The 21,066-nt window shown below is 35.5% G+C and overlaps 3 protein-coding genes and 1 non-coding gene across 9 annotated transcripts; 1 reads left to right on the top strand and 3 right to left on the bottom strand.

Moving 5' to 3' along the window:
* Positions 1-32: 32 nt before the first annotated feature.
* LOC144565573 (uncharacterized) lies at positions 33-2,483 on the bottom strand. 5 transcript variants are annotated; one of them, XM_078315388.1, is made up of 5 exons: positions 2,210-2,483; positions 975-1,106; positions 674-713; positions 518-562; positions 33-402 (listed from the first exon to the last, which is right to left on the bottom strand). In XM_078315388.1, exons 2-5 carry the CDS (start codon positions 1,085-1,087, stop codon positions 313-315), a joined length of 288 nt encoding a protein of 95 aa, XP_078171514.1. In that variant the 5' UTR covers positions 1,088-1,106; positions 2,210-2,483; the 3' UTR covers positions 33-312. The 5 variants fall into 5 exon arrangements, with proteins under 5 accessions (XP_078171514.1, XP_078171501.1, XP_078171507.1 ...); XM_078315375.1 differs by having other exon boundaries at positions 912-1,106; positions 2,210-2,479; XM_078315381.1 differs by lacking the exon at positions 518-562 and having other exon boundaries at positions 912-1,106; positions 2,210-2,477.
* A 5,265-nt stretch (positions 2,484-7,748) lies between these two features.
* On the bottom strand, positions 7,749-7,830 carry TRNAS-AGA (transfer RNA serine (anticodon AGA)). Its single transcript has one exon. It is a non-coding gene; the product is annotated as a tRNA-Ser (tRNA).
* Positions 7,831-8,231: 401 nt separating this feature from the next.
* LOC144555464 (retinoblastoma-related protein 2-like) lies at positions 8,232-15,029 on the top strand. The gene is made up of 18 exons (XM_078303807.1): positions 8,232-8,599; positions 8,686-8,781; positions 8,855-8,988; positions 9,293-9,389; positions 9,479-9,525; positions 9,849-10,032; positions 10,125-10,191; positions 10,271-10,450; positions 10,540-10,715; positions 10,934-11,804; positions 12,458-12,608; positions 12,744-12,816; positions 13,120-13,296; positions 13,543-13,650; positions 13,739-13,865; positions 13,943-14,058; positions 14,374-14,489; positions 14,604-15,029. The coding sequence occupies exons 1-18, from the start codon at positions 8,513-8,515 to the stop codon at positions 14,770-14,772; spliced, it is 2,976 nt and encodes a 991-aa protein (XP_078159933.1). The 5' UTR covers positions 8,232-8,512; the 3' UTR covers positions 14,773-15,029.
* Positions 15,030-15,366: 337 nt separating this feature from the next.
* Positions 15,367-17,015, bottom strand: LOC144555450 (uncharacterized). 2 transcript variants are annotated; one of them, XM_078303797.1, is made up of 2 exons: positions 16,666-17,013; positions 15,367-16,599 (listed from the first exon to the last, which is right to left on the bottom strand). In XM_078303797.1, the coding sequence occupies exons 1-2, from the start codon at positions 16,856-16,858 to the stop codon at positions 15,578-15,580; spliced, it is 1,215 nt and encodes a 404-aa protein (XP_078159923.1). In that variant the 5' UTR covers positions 16,859-17,013; the 3' UTR covers positions 15,367-15,577. The 2 variants fall into 2 exon arrangements, with proteins under 2 accessions (XP_078159923.1, XP_078159914.1); XM_078303788.1 differs by having other exon boundaries at positions 15,367-17,015.
* Positions 17,016-21,066: the final 4,051 nt, after the last annotated feature.

A 21,066-nucleotide genomic window follows, 5' to 3' on the forward strand; every position in this document is an offset into this window, starting at 1 on the left:
GTTGCAACGCACGAGTACGATGCTAGTATCATAATATATACAAAAGCAGCAACAGAAAATATTATATTTACAAAAATGTAACTAACACAGTTCTCTGTTACATAAGCATATTAGAAAGCAAGGTACATCAGACCTGGTAAACTATTTACACATGGATTAACTCTCGTATAGCCATGAACCTCCACTACTAACATAGGTCGATATTCTAACAAAAAAAAAGGGTATATACAAACTATAGACAAGAGATGGTCTCTATGACATGCAAAATAGTGATTCAAATGCTACCCACAATCACAACAAAACCTTCAACTCTTAACTCTGGGCTGCTTGCATAGGAAGAGGTAACCCCGCATGAAAAACTAGGGGATCCTGCTTCAAGCCTCGGTTTTTTACTGAAAGACGCTGAATTTACATAAGGGATGGAATTGGATGAAGATGATGTACGAGAAGACGCAAGCTGAGAGTTTAGTCTTTCAACAAAAATGGAGTCATGTGTTAAGGGGTTGTTAGTCCTTACGGGCGGTGATTCACAAAAAAATACTGAATTTGCTTCAGCACCATCCTATTAAAAGACACAGTGAGCTTACGTTTTACCTTCTCAGCATATGGTTTTTAAAATATTTGAAAGACAGACAGCATGAAACTTTTTTTGACAGTGCCTAAGAACTGTTACCTGACTAAGAATGAGATCTGTCTCTAATTGGTCACCCCCTCTGGATGAAAAAAAAAAAAAGAGCAAAAATAAGCCATCAACATCTGACATTTCCCTAAAAGCTTACTTTAAAAAATTTGCCCCAAGGTCTCGTGCACAATGAAAACATAAAAATATCATAATATATGAAAAGGTGACTGACTGGTATGGTACCGCGATCTGAAACTGATAAGATCATGGTACAAGTTAAATGACTGACCTGTTTAGATTGGCACCACTTTGGTCAAGACTCTTAAAGAAGAGAGAGTGTTGATTAACATGCCTAGGTGTGGGGCAGTAAATAATAGGCTGGTTTTCAATTCCCCAAGACGTTGCTTCTCTCTCTGGTATAGGCATCAGTTCCATCAACTTTTTCTTATTCATCAGATTTGCCATTTGTAATTGACAGTAGTACCTGTAGCATGCAAAGATTCAGGTAAAATCGGTAGATACGGGAGAAATGATGGGCGAATTGTTTGATTACTGAATGTAGCATTGTTAGAAAAATATTTTACCAAGGAAATCAGCATAAAAAATATTACCAAAAATCAAAGAAGGCAATGCAGGTGATGAGCTTAACGGTAAATTACCAGGAAAAGAAGTAAAACTGTGCGAAACCCTAGGTTTAACAACAAAGCATAATTGTTCATTCAGATCTATAACTTTTTTTCGATTACTTAATCCTTAGATCAAAATAGTAGATTCAGCCAAAGCTAATTCTCTGTCAATCTCTCTCTGATAATGGTGTGTCAATGAATGTGATGCGACTGCAAAAGAACCCTAAATTATCCGAGATGGGACTTAAATAACAATTTATTTATCATCAAAATGGATTGCATTGATGAGATCGATTTTGGTTGGGGCCAAGATGGTCTGACGTGTGGCATAATAAGGAAAGGCATGGTTTTTTATTTTCCTCTCCAATTTTGTAACATCACATTGCAACATAAGAAGATTCATTATTATCTTATTTGCCTTTAGTGAAAAAAAAAGATAAGAAAATTTTCATCTTTTCTCTTTGGCAAAAGTAAGAAAAGATATTTTGAGATATATTTCTCAAGCTCTAATGCCATATACCTACATTATATGTCTCCTGAATATATTACACAAATTGATGGGTAAAAACGTAAATACACCTTCAAGAACAAATATTCGGTTCAAAATTGAAACGAAACCTACCATGTTTACTTTCTTTTCATGGATTCACTGCCTGATTCTCTAAACTAAATGTACTTTGCTTGACGTAGAAATACAACTCAAATATGCTCGTAATTGACCAAATTAGTTTGCAACAACTCAATTTACTTCGACGAATGTGATTCTGACTTAATTGAACTCGGAATCGAGCTTAATCTGCAGAGTTCAATGCAGCAGCAACAAGTCGTGTAGATGTATTATCTCGCTCCCTTCTCACCTTCCCGAGAAACCAATTTTTTTTTTTTTTTTGAAGTGCTCCCAGAAACCAAATATTGATTCAAAAGAAAAGACAATAAAAAAATATGTCATTAAACTCATTACCACAAAAGAGCACGGCTGAGACTGTAGATTGGAGCTAGATATCGTCGATGCCGCCAGATCTGGGATTTCTATCACAAAATACAACAAAAATAAGGGGGAAATTTGGAAATGTATCTCTATTTATGTACAGATCTAGACAAATTCAAACCCGAAGGCATGAACTCATGTCATTAGAGGAAAGAAACGGAAACTATTTCGCTGCACTTTAGTATCTCTCTCTATCTTCGTTCTTCCCTAGAGGATAGAACAGTTGTGGACCTGGTATAAATCCTAGGTGGAAGACCATAATTTTAACTAATTGTGGGTCCCGTTTGTGACATTTTGCTTGGACCTGGAAGTACCATTTAGTTATGTATTCTGCGGCAGTATTTCTATTTAATCGTGTATTGAGTCATATAAATAAGAGAAAAATGTGCCTGGTCGTAACTTGCTACACGTCGAGAGGTTTTAAAAGAAAGAAATCTAGAAGGGGAATCAAGGGGCATCGGTGTATGAGGTAGAACGGGTGTAGATAGTTTCTTTTCCAGAGAGGGTAAGGTTTTTGCGGACATTTAAAGCTGAGCTGGAAGCCTGGAACCCTGGAGACAGAGATATGAATCATGTAAATGTGATTAGATTAGACTTGGATTATGACTGTTAATGACGATTAGATTAGGAGAAGATAGGCTCAGGTAGTGGTTTAATACTCGGGCAGGGCCGGACGGACCGGGCATACCCGGGCACGGGCACGGGTATCTCAGGTAGACAGGTACTGCGGACCGGGCATCCTCGGATTTTTTTCCCAAAAACCGTGCCCTGCACATCCTATACCCTTGCCCACAGTACCCACAGGGGGCAGGGCGGTCTGGGTAGGGGGGCCAGACGATCCGGGTAGGGGCCGGTCCGGTCCGGTTTTTTTTTCTGTTTTTTTTCTCTCTTTTTTTTCTGTTTTTTTTTCTGTTTTTTTTTTCTGTTTTTCTTACGGTGTCGTACGAATATTAATACGTGTTTATAATTCGACTTTTAAAATCTGAATAGACATAATAGTTCAATATCAAATAGTGTAAATATATATACATAAAATTATCAAGTCATATCTTTATAATTTCTAAATAAATAAAATTTGTAACTTATATATAAAAATTAATCGTGCGGAAATTTGTATATTTATTCGGCTAATTACAAATGTATTTATTTATTTCTTTACACGAGTCATTTTATTTTATTTTCAAATTCTCATTCTAATTATATAGTTTCATAATTTATTTATATCTCGAAATTTTTAGTTTACATTTTAAATTGTTAATATATTTTCTAAACGTTCATTTTAAATTAATAATATATTTTGAAAACGTTCATTTATTTTCAATAGGTTAAATAAAATATAAATAAAAAATATCTTAAATCAATTACTTTAAAACAATAAAATATAAATAAAAAATTTCTTAAATCAATTACTTTAAAAATAATTATGAATTATTTTAAAACAATAGATTAAAAAATAAAAGTTACCCTCCTCCTTTATTCAGGGTTTGGGACCGGCTATGTAAAATAACATAGGCGGAGTTCTAACTTTTTTTTGTTAGTAATTTTTCTTTAAAATAAATAATTTTAAAACTAATTAAAATGTTTAGAAATTTATAATTTAAGAAACAACCATAAAGATTAAAAGAGGTTAGAAATTTATACCGACACTGCCTATCTAGAAGTTCGCATTCCTATACCATTCTTCGCTCTCTTCTGCACCGTCTGAATCCGAATTAGCCTCGTGCCGCGCCTCGGTACCACTTTCTTCAGTGTCGACTTCGGATGATGATGCTTGTTGATGCGTATGTTGCTTGCGTTCTTCAGCCTGAATCCAATCTTTCAAGCACACAAGTCTCTCAAAAACATGTGGACCCAACTTACTGAATCCAATCTTTCGATGCATATGTTGATAGGTCCTTTCATGCCGCCTCCACCATCTCATAATTACTTCACATATTCACAAAAATAAATCTAACATCTTTTTTTAACTTATTAAAAATAAATCCGAATTTCAAAAATAAAATCTAACATATTCAAAACAAATCTAATTACTTCACATATTGACAAAAATAAATCTAACATCTTTTTTAAACCTATTAAAAATAAATCCGAATTTCAAAAATAAAATCTAAAATCTAACATATTCAAAACAAATCTAATTACTTCACATATTCACAAAAATAAATCTAACATATTTTTTAAACCTATGAAAAATAAATCTGATTTCAAAAATAAAATCTAACATCAAAACAAATCTAATTACTTTACATCTAACAAATCTAACATAAACTAAATAAATCTAACATATTCAATAAATTTAACAAATCTAATTACTTAACAAATTTAACAAATCTAACATAAAAATATAAAATAAATCTAACAAATCTAAATATCTAATTACTTAACATCCAATAAATCTACATAAACTAAATTTACTTTACAAAAATAAATTAATCTAACATGAAATAAATGTAACCTTTAAATCTCGCGGAAAAATCTTGCGGGAGGTGCCGAACTTCGTAATTTCGATACCTTCGTAATTCCGTTTGCATATTTGTAGAAGGAATTAAATTTACAACTATATATTATTTTTAAACAATAAATTTAAAATTTGAGAATAATAAAAATTTAGATTGAGAGAATGAGAATTGAGATGGAGATGTGAAAATGAAGGGAGGAAGAGGGTTATTTAAAGAAATTTTGATTGGAGGGATAAAATTTAAATTTAATTTTTTTAAAGAATAACAGAAAAAAAAACTTTACATCCCATCCGGTCGGTCCGGTCCGGTCCGAGTGGGTCCGGCCGGTCGGGTCCGAATGGGATGGAATTGGTGGGAATTTGGGAGGGAATTTTTGATTTTTGGTTTTTGAATTAAAGTATCTGGGTATCGGGTAAGGGTAGTCGGGTAGTCAGGTATAGGTATGATCGGGTACGGGTATAGTCGGGTAGGGTATGGTCGGGTATTTGTCCAAAAACACCGGTCCGGCCCGTTTTTTGCCCGTACCCGCCTACCCGCGTACCCGACCTATACTCGGGCTCGGGTATTGGGTACGAGCGGGCAGGGTAGGGTATACCCGACTGGGGCAAAATTAAACCACTAGGCTCAGGTCACGCGCTTCGCACCGCACCTCCCATCGTTTTTGCATTTACAAACTTCATCTCTCAGTTGGTTCTTCTCCAGTGAAACTAAAACTGGAAACGTCCGGGACTGTCTTGATTAGTTGATACTGGAATGGTCACTCTTTGATTATATGATCGTACTAACGTACTTGTATAGTTCTGCTTGTACCTATGAAAAAAATTGAATGGTTCTTGCCAGTTAAATCGTTTTTTTTTTTTTCTATAAGATCCAATGATTCAGATATCAGAATTGGTTTGATTGTACAATTTTTTTGCTTTGTGACTAATTTACCCTTATACAATTTTATATCCAAATTTTCTAAGGAGCTCTGCATGAGAAATCTTTCGTTCCCTTTCCCGAATCGTTTTCCCTTTCGCTGCCCCTTTGTTTATTTTTAAAAACAACTACTGAACTTTATTTCTACATAATAGCTAGAAAGTGAAATGTCCATTTTTAAACAAAATAAAGTTCACACACACTAAAAAATGAAAAGCGAGTAATTATATGCAAACACAGTAACTAATGTAATTTAATATAAGAAAAGAAAAAGTCAAAATAATCTTCAAAACATGAGATTTTGCCAGGCGAGTCTAGGAATTCAATTCAGGGTAGGCAAGAAGAACTATAAAATAATTGTAAAAAATTTTTTTGGGGAAAATCGTGATTGTTTGGTTGACATGGCCCTTTGCCTAGATAATGTCTACGTATATCCTTCTTCTCATTTGGCGGATATTGAGATATGGGCAGCCTTGAAGCGGGATCATAAGGAGGTTCTTGCGAAGATGAATAACTACTAGGGCCTAAGCTAGGTCCTATTTGTTGTGATCCTCGTGAAAATGAATCAATTGGAAATTTAGGTACCGTCATGTAGTATTTATCCATTCTCTATTAACAAATTTAAAGAAAAAATTAGAGCTAAGCAAGAGTCTAAGCAATTCTAAATTTCTAATTATCCGTGCAAATTTATATATGACAGATTTAAAATGTCTATCTCACTAATTCACAAGAGGAATTCGAAAATATACCAATTAATGATAATATTGATTCTCCTCTCTGTCTTGACCAAGTTATGAATTGTTCAAAGTCAGTCAATGCTTAGGAGAGCTGTCAAACAAAATTTATTAGTTTTAATGTACCAAATCAACCACTCAAAGCATGCATTATAATGTAATTAATTTAACTTAGCCATGTACAGTACTACAAAATAGAAAACATTATACAATATATTAGTTGACCAAGCTATACAAAAACCTATCAGAAACAAATACCTATACAAATACCTATCAACATTATACAAAATAGAAAGCATTAAACTTTGCAGAAACAAATACCTATCAAATTAATTGACCAAGCTATACATACAACCAATTGCCAAATTAATTGACCAATTAATGGATACTTTGCAGGAAATTGACCAATTAAAGCTGTATTGTAAAATTGACCAATCCGATATAATATAGTTTTTAGTATAAGTTTATTTTCCCATAATTGTTTGGCGATGTCAGATTGTTAAATCAAGTCAATCAGATCTGTTATAAAATTGCCCAACTAACCTTTGAAATTAAAGATGAGGCGAAGGAATTAGGTTTTGGCGCTGAGAGAAGGAAAAGCTGAGGCGCACAAGAGTCAGGACGGCAGGAGAGAAGACACACGGTGCGCGCACGCTGAGCGAAGGAGAGAAGACGCGCAGCTTTTCCTTCACGCAGGAGAGACGCGCAACAGCCAACGGAGCCCTCCTTTTCCTTCGCGACAGACGCAACTCACCTTCTTCTTTTCCTTCGCGCAGAGACATTCTTTTCCTTCATGCAGGAGACGGTTCTGGGCCTAAGGTAGGCAAGATTTCACTTCTGGGATAGGCAAGCCCAAAACATAAACCCGGTCCAAAAAATATATATATATATTCCAGGGGTAGGCAAGTGCCTACCCCTGTTGTATATTGGACTCGCCCCTGGATTTTGCTGCTGCCAACGTGTTACCGTAGTGGAAACTGAAGATGCTTCACCAATTTTGTCGTCTAGTTATACTTAGCCTTAGTCCAAATATTTTGTGACTTAGTTTTTAGCAAATTTAGCATATTTTTGGTGCCTTGCTAATAGCAAGCTTTGGTGGTTTTATTGCATGTTACTCATTTTTGTTTTGTAAAGAGTGATAATGAACTCATTAGGCTGGATAAATAAAAACTGGTCTTTGTAATTATTATATTTCAGCAATGAAATGGACATTTTTTGCTTTTTTTTTTTTTTTAAATCTTCAAAACATGAAGAAAAAAGCTTGTACTCTTAACCCGTCGTGAATAAATGCAAAACATAATTTTCGATATTTCCAAGACATGGAATAATGAACCTTTTGGTCATATAAGACGAAATAAAACCCAATACAATTTATAGAAGAAAATAAAAAGTCAAAATGAACGTGGTCGGCAGGATTCGAACCTGCGCGGGCAAAGCCCACATGATTTCTAGTCATGCCCGATAACCACTCCGGCACGACCACCTTTTGATATTTTTCAATTGTATTTTATATATATTATATTTCCCCAAAATGGGGCCTACGGAATACAGGCTCTAACAGAAGCCAATGCAAAGCCCACAAAAGAAAAACCTCTGGAATTTGTTTAAATCGGCGGTAAAAGAGCGCCTATTATTGCATCATAAATCGGCGGTAAAATAGTAAAATTGGGCTACCGCCTACGGAATACAGGCTCCAACCGAATACAAAGCCCACAAAAGAAAGTAAGACCTTCGGCTCTGGAATTGTTTAAATCGGCGGTAAAAAGAGTGCCAATTATTGCATCATAAATCGGCGGTAAATAGTAAAATAATCTTACACGTGTCAGAATCCGAGGAGATGGAAAGGGGACCCACACCTGTTTTCCCTTTCCCGCGCTTGCTTGGCATCTCCTCCGATAGTGAGAGGAAAAAAAAGAGGGAAACAAAGGGGCAAAGGAAAAAAAGAGAGGGAAAAAAAGGAGCCACATTAGGGTTTTCTAACTTTTGTTAAGCAATTTTCTGTTTGGTCCTCCCAAAAACCCTAATTTTTTTCCGGCAGCTGAGGTAACCAAAATCCCTTTGATTCGTCGTGTCTTTCTCTCGATCCTGTTTTTGAATGGGTGATTTCGCTTGATCTGGAGTTTTCACGTTGGATCCGTGTCGATTTGGGTGAAATTTGAGGTTAAATGAGTTCTGTCAAGGAAGAATTCGCTGAACCCATGAAATCTGAGGGTGAGACCACCTCTGAGAATCGATTCACCGATCTATGCAAGGTCTTCTTTTTGTCTTTCCCATTTCTTTTTCGGTACTTCAGTTCCTTTTTCTCTTACCTATTTCTTTTCTTTGTTGTTTAATTTAGACATTGAAGGTCTCGGAGGAAGTAATCAGTGAGGCGACGTCTCTTCTGAATGAAATCAGGAACATTCTATTGGCTTCATCATTTGGAGGCAGAAGGGTACCTCTTTTCTTATACATCTCTATCTCTTAGTTTTTGTTTGATATTATGCCTAAAAGTTTGCATCATTCAGCCAGAAGAGCTGGAAATATACTGTAACGCATTTGTTCTGTACTGCGCAATAAAACTCAAAGATGATTTATCGAAGGAGGATGATAAACATGGGAGAATAAGACTTTCAGATATATTAAGGGCTACAAATCTTAAGTAAGTGTCACTCTACTCCTATTTTTTTATTAATCACTGTTGTGTAGCATAACAAATTTGATGCTAAACAGTTTATTCTAGTTTTAGACTCTGCGCGCAGTATGCCTGTGCTTAAACCATAAAAATTGTCTAGGCAAATCCCCTGATCAGTGGGTGTATACTGGTAAGTTTCCTAGCCATCATTCACTGGTAACCTGTTAACTGAAATATACACATTTTAAAAGAGTAAAAATTAAAAAAATTGCATAAAACAATATTCAGGTTTTTTACTCATTGTATTTACTTCTCGTTATTTTGTGAATAGGCTTGATGATTTTTTCAAAGAAGCACAGCAATTTACTATCAAGGCCAAGCAAATATTGGGTGATAGATATGGGTTTGATTGGGAGGATAGGCTTGAGGTACTTCCTATAGTAATGCAAAAGTGGTTTGATGTACTTCTAATAAGCCACTAAATCTTCTAATCTCTCTCTTCTACTAAATATTTCAGCTGAAGCAGCTAGAGAAGATTGTAAGGATGTTAAATGATGCGAGAAAGTGCGTTGTATTCTATACATAGTTCTTTTCGTTTGTTTTAATTCAACTCTTGCACAAATTTGTAGCCATATTAGTACCAGGCCTGTTATTAGTATGGTGCAGGTATCTACTCCGACAGGTCTATCTTTAAACCTATATTCATCAGTCTAGTTTAGATTTTTAGTAAATTTACTTTTCTGCTATAAAAAATGGAGATTAAACTCTAAACCTGTAAACCTCAATGCTAGATCAAATTAGGTATTTCCTATTGATTAAATCCGATGCATCATAATAGTCAGATTGATTTTGATTTTATATTATCTAATTACTATATTATTTTACAGGTTTTTTGACAAAACTTTTGGTGACTTCTTTTCATTTGGCTCGATTGGTCAAAGTTCAAGTACGCCCGAAGTTTCTAAAGAAATACACCGATTTGGCTGGCTTCTTTTCTTAACTCTTCGCATTGACACACCTGACATTTTTAAAGACCTAGTGTCATGTGTGCATGGTCTAGTGGCTGTTTTGGTTGGTTTTTTCTTCCTTTTTTATTTAATTTCTTGAGCTGTTTCTTTTAAATGGTAATTTATGTATTGATCTTTTATATTTATCATTGTTAGGCTATACTTATACTTCATGTTCCGGTAAAATTCAGAAACTTTTCACCCCAAGATACGTCACGCTTAGGTAAGAAGCAATTGTTTTTTACTCTATTTTTTTTAGGGTTTAATCAATAAAATAAGTTTCCATTTGGTTTCCTGTACAGTGAAAAGATCAGAAAAAGGAGTCGACCTTTTGGACTCACTGTGCAACACCTACCATACCTTTGAGGACTGTTTAAGGGGTATGATGGAAAAGGCATACAAAATAATATCAGAAACCCTGAATCGAAAACCAATTCTAGCTTCTGATTGCAAGACCGACCTTATGAATCACATTAATACAGGTATGGTATCATGTAGTTTTATACCAATCTCAAGTTAGTTTGTCTTGTCCAAAACTAAAATTTTCATGGCTTTCATATAAATGTAACAGAGGGTTTGATGTACTTTAATAACATGCTCGAAGAGGGCTTGGTGGAGCCTGGCATACAGGCTTTGGAAAAACACTACATGGATGTGGTTGGCAATAAAGGAGAGGTTGATGAAATGTTATTTATTCAATCTGAAGATAAACCTGTTGGTGCTTCTTCTAATTTGAGTGACACCAAGGTATAATAAAGATATCTTTCCTTTTCACTTTTGTTTGCATTCAACCCTTTTAGTCTTTGAGATCTCCTTCATAATGTGCAGATTTGAAGAGCAACAAAGTGAAAATAAAAAAGAGGACACAAATCATGTCAAATAATTTCCTTGGGTTTTCTTAATAGATGCTAAATTTTTTGGAAACTTTCTCTTTGTTTCCTCACCTTCTTTTCCCTCTTATGCAGAGCAAATTGGAAACATTAGCCTCACCAACAAAAACAATAACAAATATGCTGACTCTGCCACTCTCTCCAATGTCCCCTGCAAGACCTAATTTTATTATGAGTAACCCTAAGATTCTTCAAATGACGCCTGTAACGTCAGCTATGACCACTGCCAAGTGGCTTCGCGAGGTCATCTCCCCTCTGCCTGACAAACCATCTCCTCACCTCGAGCAGTTTCTCTGTCTATCTGACAACAAAAGCCTGACAAATGATCTGATCCGCCGGGCCCACATAATCCTTGAAGCAATATTTCATAATGGCAACTCCTTTGACATCTTGTGGGCCAAAGAGAGGAAACTCGAGGCCTCCAAATTGTACTATCGGGTTCTGGAGTCTATTTGTAGATCTGAGTCCAACTTACTCAGCTCCAGGAATGAAAACAACAACAATGGTAGTACCAATAACTTGGCACAATTATTAACAAATGAGAGATTTCACCGTTGCATGTTGGCATGTTCTGCTGAGTTGGTATTAGCCACACACAAGACTGTACTAATGATGTTTCCAGCTGTTTTGGAGGCAACTGGCCTGACTCCATTTGATTTAAGCAAAGTAATTGAGAGCTTTGTAAGGCATGAGGAGACACTGCCAAGGGAGTTAAAGCGGCATTTGAACTCACTAGAGGAGCAACTACTGGAGAGCATGGTTTGGGTCAAAGGGTCTTCTTTGTATAATTATTTGCTTGTGGCTCGGCCTGATTTGGGGCCTGAGCTTAGTCGCTTGGGCCTCTTGGCTGAACCAATGCTGTCACTCGATGAAATTGCTGCACGGCATAACATATCAGTTTCTGGGGCTTTACCTGTTTCCAATAGGAAGCGAGACGCATCACCAGGTATTGCTTTATCGCTTTCTTTTTTAGCTCTTTGACACCATCCTGGAACATGTGTTGCATACAATGCAGGGATACATAGACTAGTGTACTGTACAAGCAGGTAGATTGAAAGGAGAAATTTTGAAAAGTTTCCTTTTTAATCTATATATTAGAAAATAGACTGCTTGTCAGCATTTACATGATAGCTGCTATAATGTTAGAGATATTAAAAGTGTCTCTTAATACTCAGCCTTAGTATTGTGGTAATAACTGTGACAAGTTGTTTGTTTACAAAATGTTGGAAAAATACAGTCCTAAAAGCAATAAAGTACTGAGGTTTTATTAATTTTCTTAAGGGGGCCATCAACTGTAAACTAATCAGGGGGCAATCAACTGTAATTGAACTTTTCTCATTGCAATATTTTTATCCCTTTTTAAAAACAAGCCAAGCTCTCAGTAATTATTTTTAACAATTGTTTAGGCCCCACCAACCCCTCTTCTAGAGTGTCTTTTAGTAGTTTTATGCTTAACGAGTATTTGCTAATTTTCTAAAATATGTTGATACTTAAACCAATGAAACAGGATTTTTTTTTTTTACTTGGGCTTGAACTATTCATGTAAATAATTTTACTGACCTACAATGGGTTCCACACTTCCACCTAATACTGTTTTAGATCAAGAGGGAAGTGATGCACCATCACCAAAACGAGCATGTGTTGAATCTGGAAGTGTACTCTTAGAAAGGAATTGCTTCACACCTCCAGCAAAGGAAAGGCTGTACAGCCTCAAGTCGAAGTTTCATCCACTGCAGCCCAGTTTTGCTAGGTCATTGATCTCCTCTACAGTACAATTCATAGTTGTACTGAATTACTTGGCACTTTTTGTCTCCACACTTATCTTCTTCAAGTAGTGTCTTTCCTTTTCCTTTTTTTTATTTTATTTTTTTATTTTCCATTACAGCCCAGCCCAGCCTAATCCTGTTGGAGGGAATGAAACCTGTGCAGAGACAGGATGCAAGGTTTTCTTTAGCAAGGTAAATTTGAAATTAATTGTTTATCTTCTGCAATTACACTCCTATAGAAACTATGAAATTCCAGTATACACCGTACAGGAGAAAAATCCATGTGCATGAAAATTTGAAAATGGAAAACCTAAATGCTTTACAGAGTATGTACACCACAAACATCTGCAGGGTTGCAAATTTGAGTGTATTTTCATTGTTCTTGAACTTATTTTATTTAATCCTATCAGACTATCATTGAACTACACACCTTGTAATTTTATTATTTTTTGTTAGGAACCCTCTTTAAACTTATTGAAATAACATTTATTTCAGATTTTAAAATTGGGTGCAATCAGAATTAGAAGCTTATGTGAAAGGTTGAGGCAGCCGCAACAAATCCTGGATCGGGTTTATGGAATATTCCAGCAGATCCTTGATAAGCAAACCCATTTGTTCTTCAATCGTCACGTTGACCAAATTATTCTATGTTGTTTCTATGGTGTTGCAAAGGTAATATGAATATGAATACGTGATGTCAGATAAAGGTTGGTTATAAAGTGGATAAACCAGACCAAACCTGTGTTAATTATTAATCTTTATCTTTTAGTCAGAAATAAAATCAAACCAATTCTTTTCTGACCAATTATGCAAGGTTTGGGTTTTAAAGTAATTTGTAAATTGCAAGCTATATGGTTTACTTGGTGGTAGCATTTCTCCTGTTTCATCAATATGTGTTTAAATGTTTATTTCCAATAGGTATCAGGATTAAATCTGACGTTCAAGGAAATAGTAAGCAGCTATAAGAAAGAACCACAATGCAAGCCTGAGGTGTTTCGCAATGTCCTTGTCAGCTCCTCAAATATGGTATTGTGCTAATTACTGGACAGAAAAAAAAGATTACTATGTTCTGGAAGTCTGATATTAATATATCATGTGTGATGTGTTGAAACAGAGAGTGGGAGCAAGCCATGTCGACATCATCACATTTTATAATGAAGTGTTTGTGCCAGCTGTAAAGCCCTTTTTGGTTGGCATGGTTCCCTCTGCCTCTCGCACAGAGGAGAAGGCCATCGCTGAAGGTGTGTATGCCAGTAACTAATTTTTTTTATTAAAATTTGAAAGAAGTTGCTAAATATTTCTATTTCAAATTATGCAGGAGGTCAGGTACCAGGTTCACCAAAGGTGTCACCCTTTTCAAATTTACCAGATATGTCCCCTAAGAAAATCTCTGCCTCACATAATGTCTATGTGTCTCCCCTTCGCCAATCCAAGGTCATTTTATTTCTTTCTTTGAACAAGTTATACTTTTTTTTTTGCTTGTACATGTATTGTTGTTTATCTGCATGAAGCAGCTTGAAATTGTAACAAGTAACCCCCAAATCTTCTAAAGAACAATATTTTATCTAGTAAAATTGAAGGCCAAGCTGCAATCTAATCAAACAAAAAATAAAGCAAATGAACAACTGAACTGCTACTAAATGGTCCATGTCAACAGGAGACCAATGTTGTTCATAGCTATTTGTTTAAATGGAACCTGGCATATAAATCAGTTAGCTAAACTCTTATTGTAATATTTATTTGAGACAGATGGATGCACTGCTCTCACCAAGCTCAAGGAGTTATTATGCATGCATTGGAGAAAGCACACATGCTTTTCAAAGCCCTTCCAAGGATTTAGATGACATCAACTGCCGCCTCAATAGGTTTTCCTTTATATCGTTCAATAAACAAATATTTTCCAAAAATGACAATTTGCTTGAAGCAATACCATTAATATCTGTTTTCTCACTTATTTCTTTGCTTTTCAAAACTTTCAGTACTGGAAGGAGATTAATAACAGGCAGAATCAATTTCGACATGGTTAGTGACTCGGTTGTGGCGGGTAGTCTAGGATATCAAAATGGAAGTTCTGCTCCTTCTGATGGTGTTGCTGCTTTTGGGTTACCCATTAAGCGTGAGCAAGCTGATTCTGACCCGACCCGGTAGGGAACTTTGATGACCACCTTGTATGTACTCTGTATTGTTATACATCATTTTCTCTTCTTTATTTAGTAGATTAGGATAGGTCTTCTCGTTTCATATTTTGTATATTAGTTAGGTTGGCAGGGAATAAATATGCGTGGAAAAATTACTTAATTCTGTAATTTATATTTTCTCGCCATTTTTCTGTAATGTAACTTGGCGGATGTATTGAATATTTAGGCTGCGGGTATGCTATAATTTAAACCAAGTGTTCTTGTTTTTTATTATTCGGCCATCTTTTCCAGTTTCGTTTTGAAGAGCTGCCCTGTAATTATTGCAGTCCATTATTTCCTGTTGCAGTTTTGAAGTTTTTACTAAGAATAATTCCTCTTTACTTTGGGCCATGTAATGGGCTTTACAGGTTTTCTTTGGCGGTTTTTTTTTAAAGTTGGGCCTTTGATTGGGCCAATATCAATTGATGTTACTTTTTGTAAAATGTTTTATTTGGTGGGTTGACATAGTTGTGACTTGTGAGTGAAGAGCCTAGTCTGAAAAATAAAGATGGCTCACTAACCCGTGAATGAAGAGGAAAAAACAATGAAGCAGACTCTAAAAAAGTAAAATTAATTAATTCTAATTTATTTATTTATTTAAATAAAGCACAAACTCTTATTACATGTCTGACAAGTACAGTTGACACCTAATGTCATGATACAATCCAAAGACGAAAAATTCAAACTAAACAATACAGCTCTTGATTCCCAATAACTTGCTGTTTTAAGCAATATAATCGAATAGTCTTACATTCACTTGTCCTGCTGCTCTGCCTTCAAGAGGAAGGTGGATTTATCCCATGCTTGTGCGCTTTCACTGTGCCTTTGCTTTTGAATGTTAGATGAACTCCAGGGCTTTTTTGTGTGCACGAGCTATTGAATAGCAATGAATTGTTGATACTCTGCACATTACTATTCACCAAAGAAGTCATAGGCTTTGCTCGTGCACCACCTTTACTGTCCATACTCTCAGCGGCCTTCTCATCCTTTGGCTGGGACCCGCTCGTCGGGCTGTTACCTCCTTGCTGCATTTTCCGACCAGAGCTGTGAGCATTATGACCGAGTTCCATTAAAGCACCTATATTCTCTCCGGCTATGGTTATGATCTTTGTATCTCTGTCGCTCTTTTTATGGTTTGAATTTGGTATTGCCGTGCCGGAATTTGAGTGTTGGTGCTTGCCCCTTGTTTCAAACATCCCTTGTCCATTTACAATTTCCTTCTTTTCTGGATGTGGGGCAGGATTCATGTTGCTATGGTTGATATCATTAGAATTGGTTTTACCATTGCTCCCATTGCTCCCATTGCTCCCATTGCTATTTTTGCTTTTAACGTTAGCACCATTCATTTTACCGCTAGTATCAGCATTACTACCATTGACACTCTTGTTGGTATTATTAGTATTATTGTAACTACTACCGTTACCATTTACTTTGTTGTTTCTGTCCTCTAACACTAGTTGAGATAGCACTGGTGCAGGCTTGTTTTCTGCCTCAGGATTGGCTGCCTTGTTATCTGAGACAGAGATAGGAGGTACTTGTGTTGCTGTTTTGACCCGAGGGGATGGAGGTGGGGTAGGGGTTGAAGTCTTAATGACCTTTGGAGATGGTGGTGGTGATGGTGCAGTAGTTCTAGGCGATGAGATGCCGTTACTTGTTGGCAAAGTTGGTTTTGGTGAATCTTGTTGTGGTGGAGGAGTTACCGGCCTAGGGGTAGGTTGGGCAGCTGGTTGCGCTGTAGGTCGTTGTATTACGGGTTGTGGCACAGGCGGTGGTGTAGGGACACGTGTCTGTGGCACAGGTGGTGGTGTAGGGACACGTGTCTGTGGCACAGGTGGTGGTGTAGGGACACGTGTCTGTGGCACAGGTGGTGGGACTATGGGTCTCCGAACGATCGGCACAGTTGATTGCCTAGGGGCAGGTGCTGGTGCTGGTGCTGGTGCTGGTGCTGGTGGTGCTTGAGCCGGTTGGGCAGGCTGGGGTTGAGACTGGGCATCCGCCTCGGCTGCCCGAGCCATTGTAGCCAACCGAAACCAAGGGAGCCTAGGTTGGTTCTCCATGGAATTAATTAAATTGTTTTTTCTTCTATGAAGTTTTGAAACAAATGAATTTGGTGTGAGTTGGTGATGGTACTAGGTTGGTATTTGTAGGGAAAAGTGAGGATGGATTGAGCATAGATGAACCGGCAAGACATGGCAAGAAAAGCTCAAAGTAAGGGATCTGATACCTAAAAGAGCATTAAAAAAAAAAAAAGATACCTAAAAGGAATTGATGGAGGGAAAGTGATTTACACGGCCGTGTATTCATCCAAGATTGGCATCAAATCAATTAGTTAATGACTTTTCTTTTAATATTTTTTACATGGAATTTGGTTTTAACTAATCTTGATAATTAATTAATTAAATGATTACAGTTTACACGGTTGCTGAATACCCTCCTTTCGCTTTCTTTTTGACAAATGCGGCTCTACTTATAGCAATGACGAATGTGATTACAACTTTGAGTCAACATTGATTGACATTTTTTTTTTTCTTTCTTAATGACCACTTGAAAACTTAAGATCGCTTTCTCAAGTCATATAATAAAAATTCAAAAAAATAATTATGCTGTTTTCTCTGTAGGAGTTGGGCTACGGTGCTTCATAAGTTAAAGCGAGTGTTTTACTTTATACTCACATTTTGCGATTTCAAAGTTCAAAACGTCGATTCAAACCATTCAAGTTGTTCTTCATATTAAATTGTACTCGGAGATCAAATTTTATATTTTTTAAATTTTTTTTACTATTTCTTTAGAATTTTTGAAATTTTTTTGAAAATCGCTGCTTTTGATGATCAATAATTTTTTGAAAAACTGCAATTTTCAAAAGTTCTAAAAAAAAAGTAAACAATTTTCAAAAAATATTAAACTTGGTCTCTAAGCACAATTTAATATGAATATCAACTTGAATAGTTCGGATCAACATTTTGAATTTTGAAATCGTAAAATACAATTGTGAAGTAAAATATGTCATTTACAAGTACAATAACCCAACTCTTCCTTGTAGAAAACTATACTGATCCAAAAATATGGATCCTCAGGATTAGATGTACCTAGACTTTCTTACTTTTGGAAAGGTGTACTTAATTTTAGAGATATCTATGACTTAGGAATTAATAGATTAGTGAATAATGGTCAGGCTACAGCTTTTTAGTTAGACAGATGAATAGGTGAATGTAGTCTATATTGTCTTTACCCTAACCTATTTCAAATTGCATCAAACCAGACTATAACTGTAGCTGAAGCCTTTCCTACATCTTCATCATTAACACTATATTTCAATAGACAACTAACAGGTGTATTATTATTAGAATGGCATCAGCTGAGACAATCCATTTCTTTTACATATAAAATTGAATCTGATTTAATAACTTGGAGATGGACCGCACATGGTCGGTTCACTATACATTCCTTGTACAAATGGTTAGATTTTGGAGGCATAAAAAACTCTTACTTCAATACCATTTGGAAAGCAAAAATCCCACTTAAAATTAAGGTTTTTCTATGGTTACTAAAACAGGATAGGATACTTACAAAATCAAATTTAATTCATAGAGGATGGTAAGGAGATCCAACTTGCCTTTTCTGTGGAGCAGTAGAAACCTCCAACCATTTATTCACCACTTGCCCATATACAAAATCCATTTGGTCATGGATAGCAAACCACAATGGATTCACTTTTAATTACGAGACAGTGGAAGATCTTTGGTTAATTGACAGTTGCATTCCCCTTAAGGATAAATTATTAGTTGAATTGGTTAGAGCAGCCACTTTATGGTCCGTTTGGTTAACTAGAAATAAAGTATGCTTTGAAAATGCAACTATACCTCCTCTAACTAGTTTAGGCTCTAATATTATCTCTTTAGCCTCCTACTGGTGTAAAACTCGAAATGATGATACTTACTTTAAATTAACATTAATCCTGCCTATGGATGTTTCTAACTTGAATCAGGGAGGCAGTCTGACAATTCTACCGGTTTCAGATACCCAAGAAGAGCACCTTTCAGGGGATACAGGGGACGCAGATCTTGGGTACGGGGCAATGGATCTTTCGGAGTATCTGGTAGCCAGACTGGATCCCGAGGTGTCTAATTCAGGGTCTGCATCAACACCTTCTAATGATCCCAATATGGATTGCAGTTCTTACTCAACAGACTCTATTCACTCCTAGACATTTAGAGATCAGAAGTTTTACGTCTTTAATATCAGCTTTCGTGTGTGTAATATGTCTCCTGATGAACTAGTTTATGTGTTAGTTTTGCCTCTCATATGTAGTGTTTTGTTTCTGAACTTTGGAGTATGTCCTCTACACATTTTGTATGAACAATGTTTACCGTTTCTATAAGAAACATGTGGTATTAACCACTTTTATCAAAAAAAAAAAAATCATTTAATATTTATTCAAGTTATATTAAACATTGATAAGCGGTAAACTTAGGATTAAATATTGTTAGTTTTAATATATATCGTGTGTACGAAGTATATCACATTTTACTAATCGATTTCAAAATTATAAGTTTTTTTTTTTTACAATTGTCAAAATTATCAAACTAATCCGTTGTCACTTGTCAATATAACTCGCATATTTAATTTCAAAAAATTACAGGCAAAACCAACTTTACTAAAAAAAGATGGTCTGAACATTTTACTTAAAAGGAAAAAAATATAACATCGCTAACAGTAGTCTTAATTAGCATTGCGGCTGGCTTTTTGTGTGCATCTTTTCCAACGGCCATTTTAGTTGCCACCTCATTGCTTCTACAAAAGATTTAATTGACAAAAAATTTCAAATATATCATCGATCTTCATTTGCGTATTTTTAGGACATTGCTTGATGGAAATAGATGCCTTAGAAGAGGACTATATGGGGCTTCTCTCTTAATTTGCTTGGGAGATAAGGTCAAAATTTGAGAGAATTGTTCTCTTTGTTTCCCCAGCTGTTTTCCATTTGGGAATATGACACCTCAAGAAAAACAAGGAAATCTCAACAGTTACAAATGTAAATTGCTTCTTAACGTAAAAAGTACACTTTTAAACAATAACTCAATGTGGAATGCTCTCTCTAATCTCTTGGAGAATTTGTTCCTGATCACCCCTGTTTAGCATTTCAAAGATGTTATAGGATGGAATAGATCCACATCAGGAAGGAACTAGATCATTTGTCTTTCTGTGGAAAGAAAATTCCTATCTCTAAAGTCAGTGATACATGGACCCGGAGTGAGTTTTGACATTTAAATATTGAATATAATTTTGTCTTAATACCCACTTCGGACCCACGTGTCACTGATTTTAGAGGCAGGAGATTTGGTTCCGCCCGGAAAGCCTTTAGGAATTCAGATTCAATGCAATACTAACCGTATAAAATGAGATATGAATAATCTGTTTTAACCTGACACGAATCTCAAAGGAGACCCCCTATATTCCAAATAGGTACCGAATTAATTAATTTTGAGCTCCATTGTGAGTGTTCTACACAATTAGGTAACGTCAGATGCCTTAGGGATGCTCGTGGTTTAGACCATTTATATCTTGATAAGAATGAATACCTTGGGAATGATATTAAAAACCGTAAAGTGCCATACTTTAACCATGTGATTAATAACTTGATAGGAATGGTAAATTAAATTGCCTTTTAAATAAAGATATACGAGGCATTAAAAAATTATCGGAGTTTACAAAATCCTTTTTTTTAGAGAAGTAATGAAAATTAAAGAGCAAGAGATAATGCTTTGCTCTCGAAATTTTTAAATATGCTCTTGTTATAAAAAAGTAAATGAAAAGACTATTTATTTTTGAAGAATTCGAGATCTACCTGGGCTGTAATATGAAATAGCGGCTCCATTTTTTGGAGAGCGTTATTTCACGTTGTGGCTTCGCAAAAATCAAATTTTTTCCACCAAAACAGTTAATTTTAGTATATTTGTTTAATAATTTTTGAAAATAGAAAGAACAATTAACAATTTGAATTTGTTAGAAAGAACATCCAACAAAATACATCAAACATCTTATAATTTATATGTACTAGAAGGACTCCAAAATATTTTTCAAGTAGGATCTTTTCTGAATGTACAAAAAATTAAACTATTTCTTGATGCATTACTTAAATTAATTTTTTTACAGTCAGAAAAAATCCTACCTGAAAAATGTTTCGAAGTCCTTCTAATATATCTAAATTATAAGATGTTTTATCTATTTTGTTTGATATTCTTTCTAACATAATTAAATTATTAAT

The sequence above is a fragment of the Carex rostrata genome, chromosome 1 (assembly GCF_964058835.1).
Source record: "Carex rostrata chromosome 1, lpCarRost1.2, whole genome shotgun sequence".
NCBI classification, from domain to species: domain Eukaryota; kingdom Viridiplantae; phylum Streptophyta; class Magnoliopsida; order Poales; family Cyperaceae; genus Carex; species Carex rostrata.

Excerpts from the sequence above, each read along its gene's own strand:
- LOC144555450 (XM_078303788.1), bottom strand. The coding sequence starts at position 16,858 with ATGGAGAACCAACCTAGGCTCCCTTGGTTTCGGTTGGCTACAATGGCT.
- LOC144555464 (XM_078303807.1), top strand. The coding sequence starts at position 8,513 with ATGAGTTCTGTCAAGGAAGAATTCGCTGAACCCATGAAATCTGAGGGT. Across the intron at positions 8,600-8,685 it reads GATTCACCGATCTATGCAAG|ACATTGAAGGTCTCGGAGGA; the intron begins GTCTTCTTTTTG and ends TGTTTAATTTAG. Across the intron at positions 11,805-12,457 it reads GAAGCGAGACGCATCACCAG|ATCAAGAGGGAAGTGATGCA; the intron begins GTATTGCTTTAT and ends ATACTGTTTTAG.
- LOC144565573 (XM_078315364.1), bottom strand. The coding sequence starts at position 1,087 with ATGGCAAATCTGATGAATAAGAAAAAGTTGATGGAACTGATGCCTATA. Across the intron at positions 714-911 it reads AGTGGTGCCAATCTAAACAG|AGGGGGTGACCAATTAGAGA; the intron begins GTCAGTCATTTA and ends TTTTTCATCCAG. Across the intron at positions 563-673 it reads CAGATCTCATTCTTAGTCAG|GATGGTGCTGAAGCAAATTC; the intron begins GTAACAGTTCTT and ends GTCTTTTAATAG.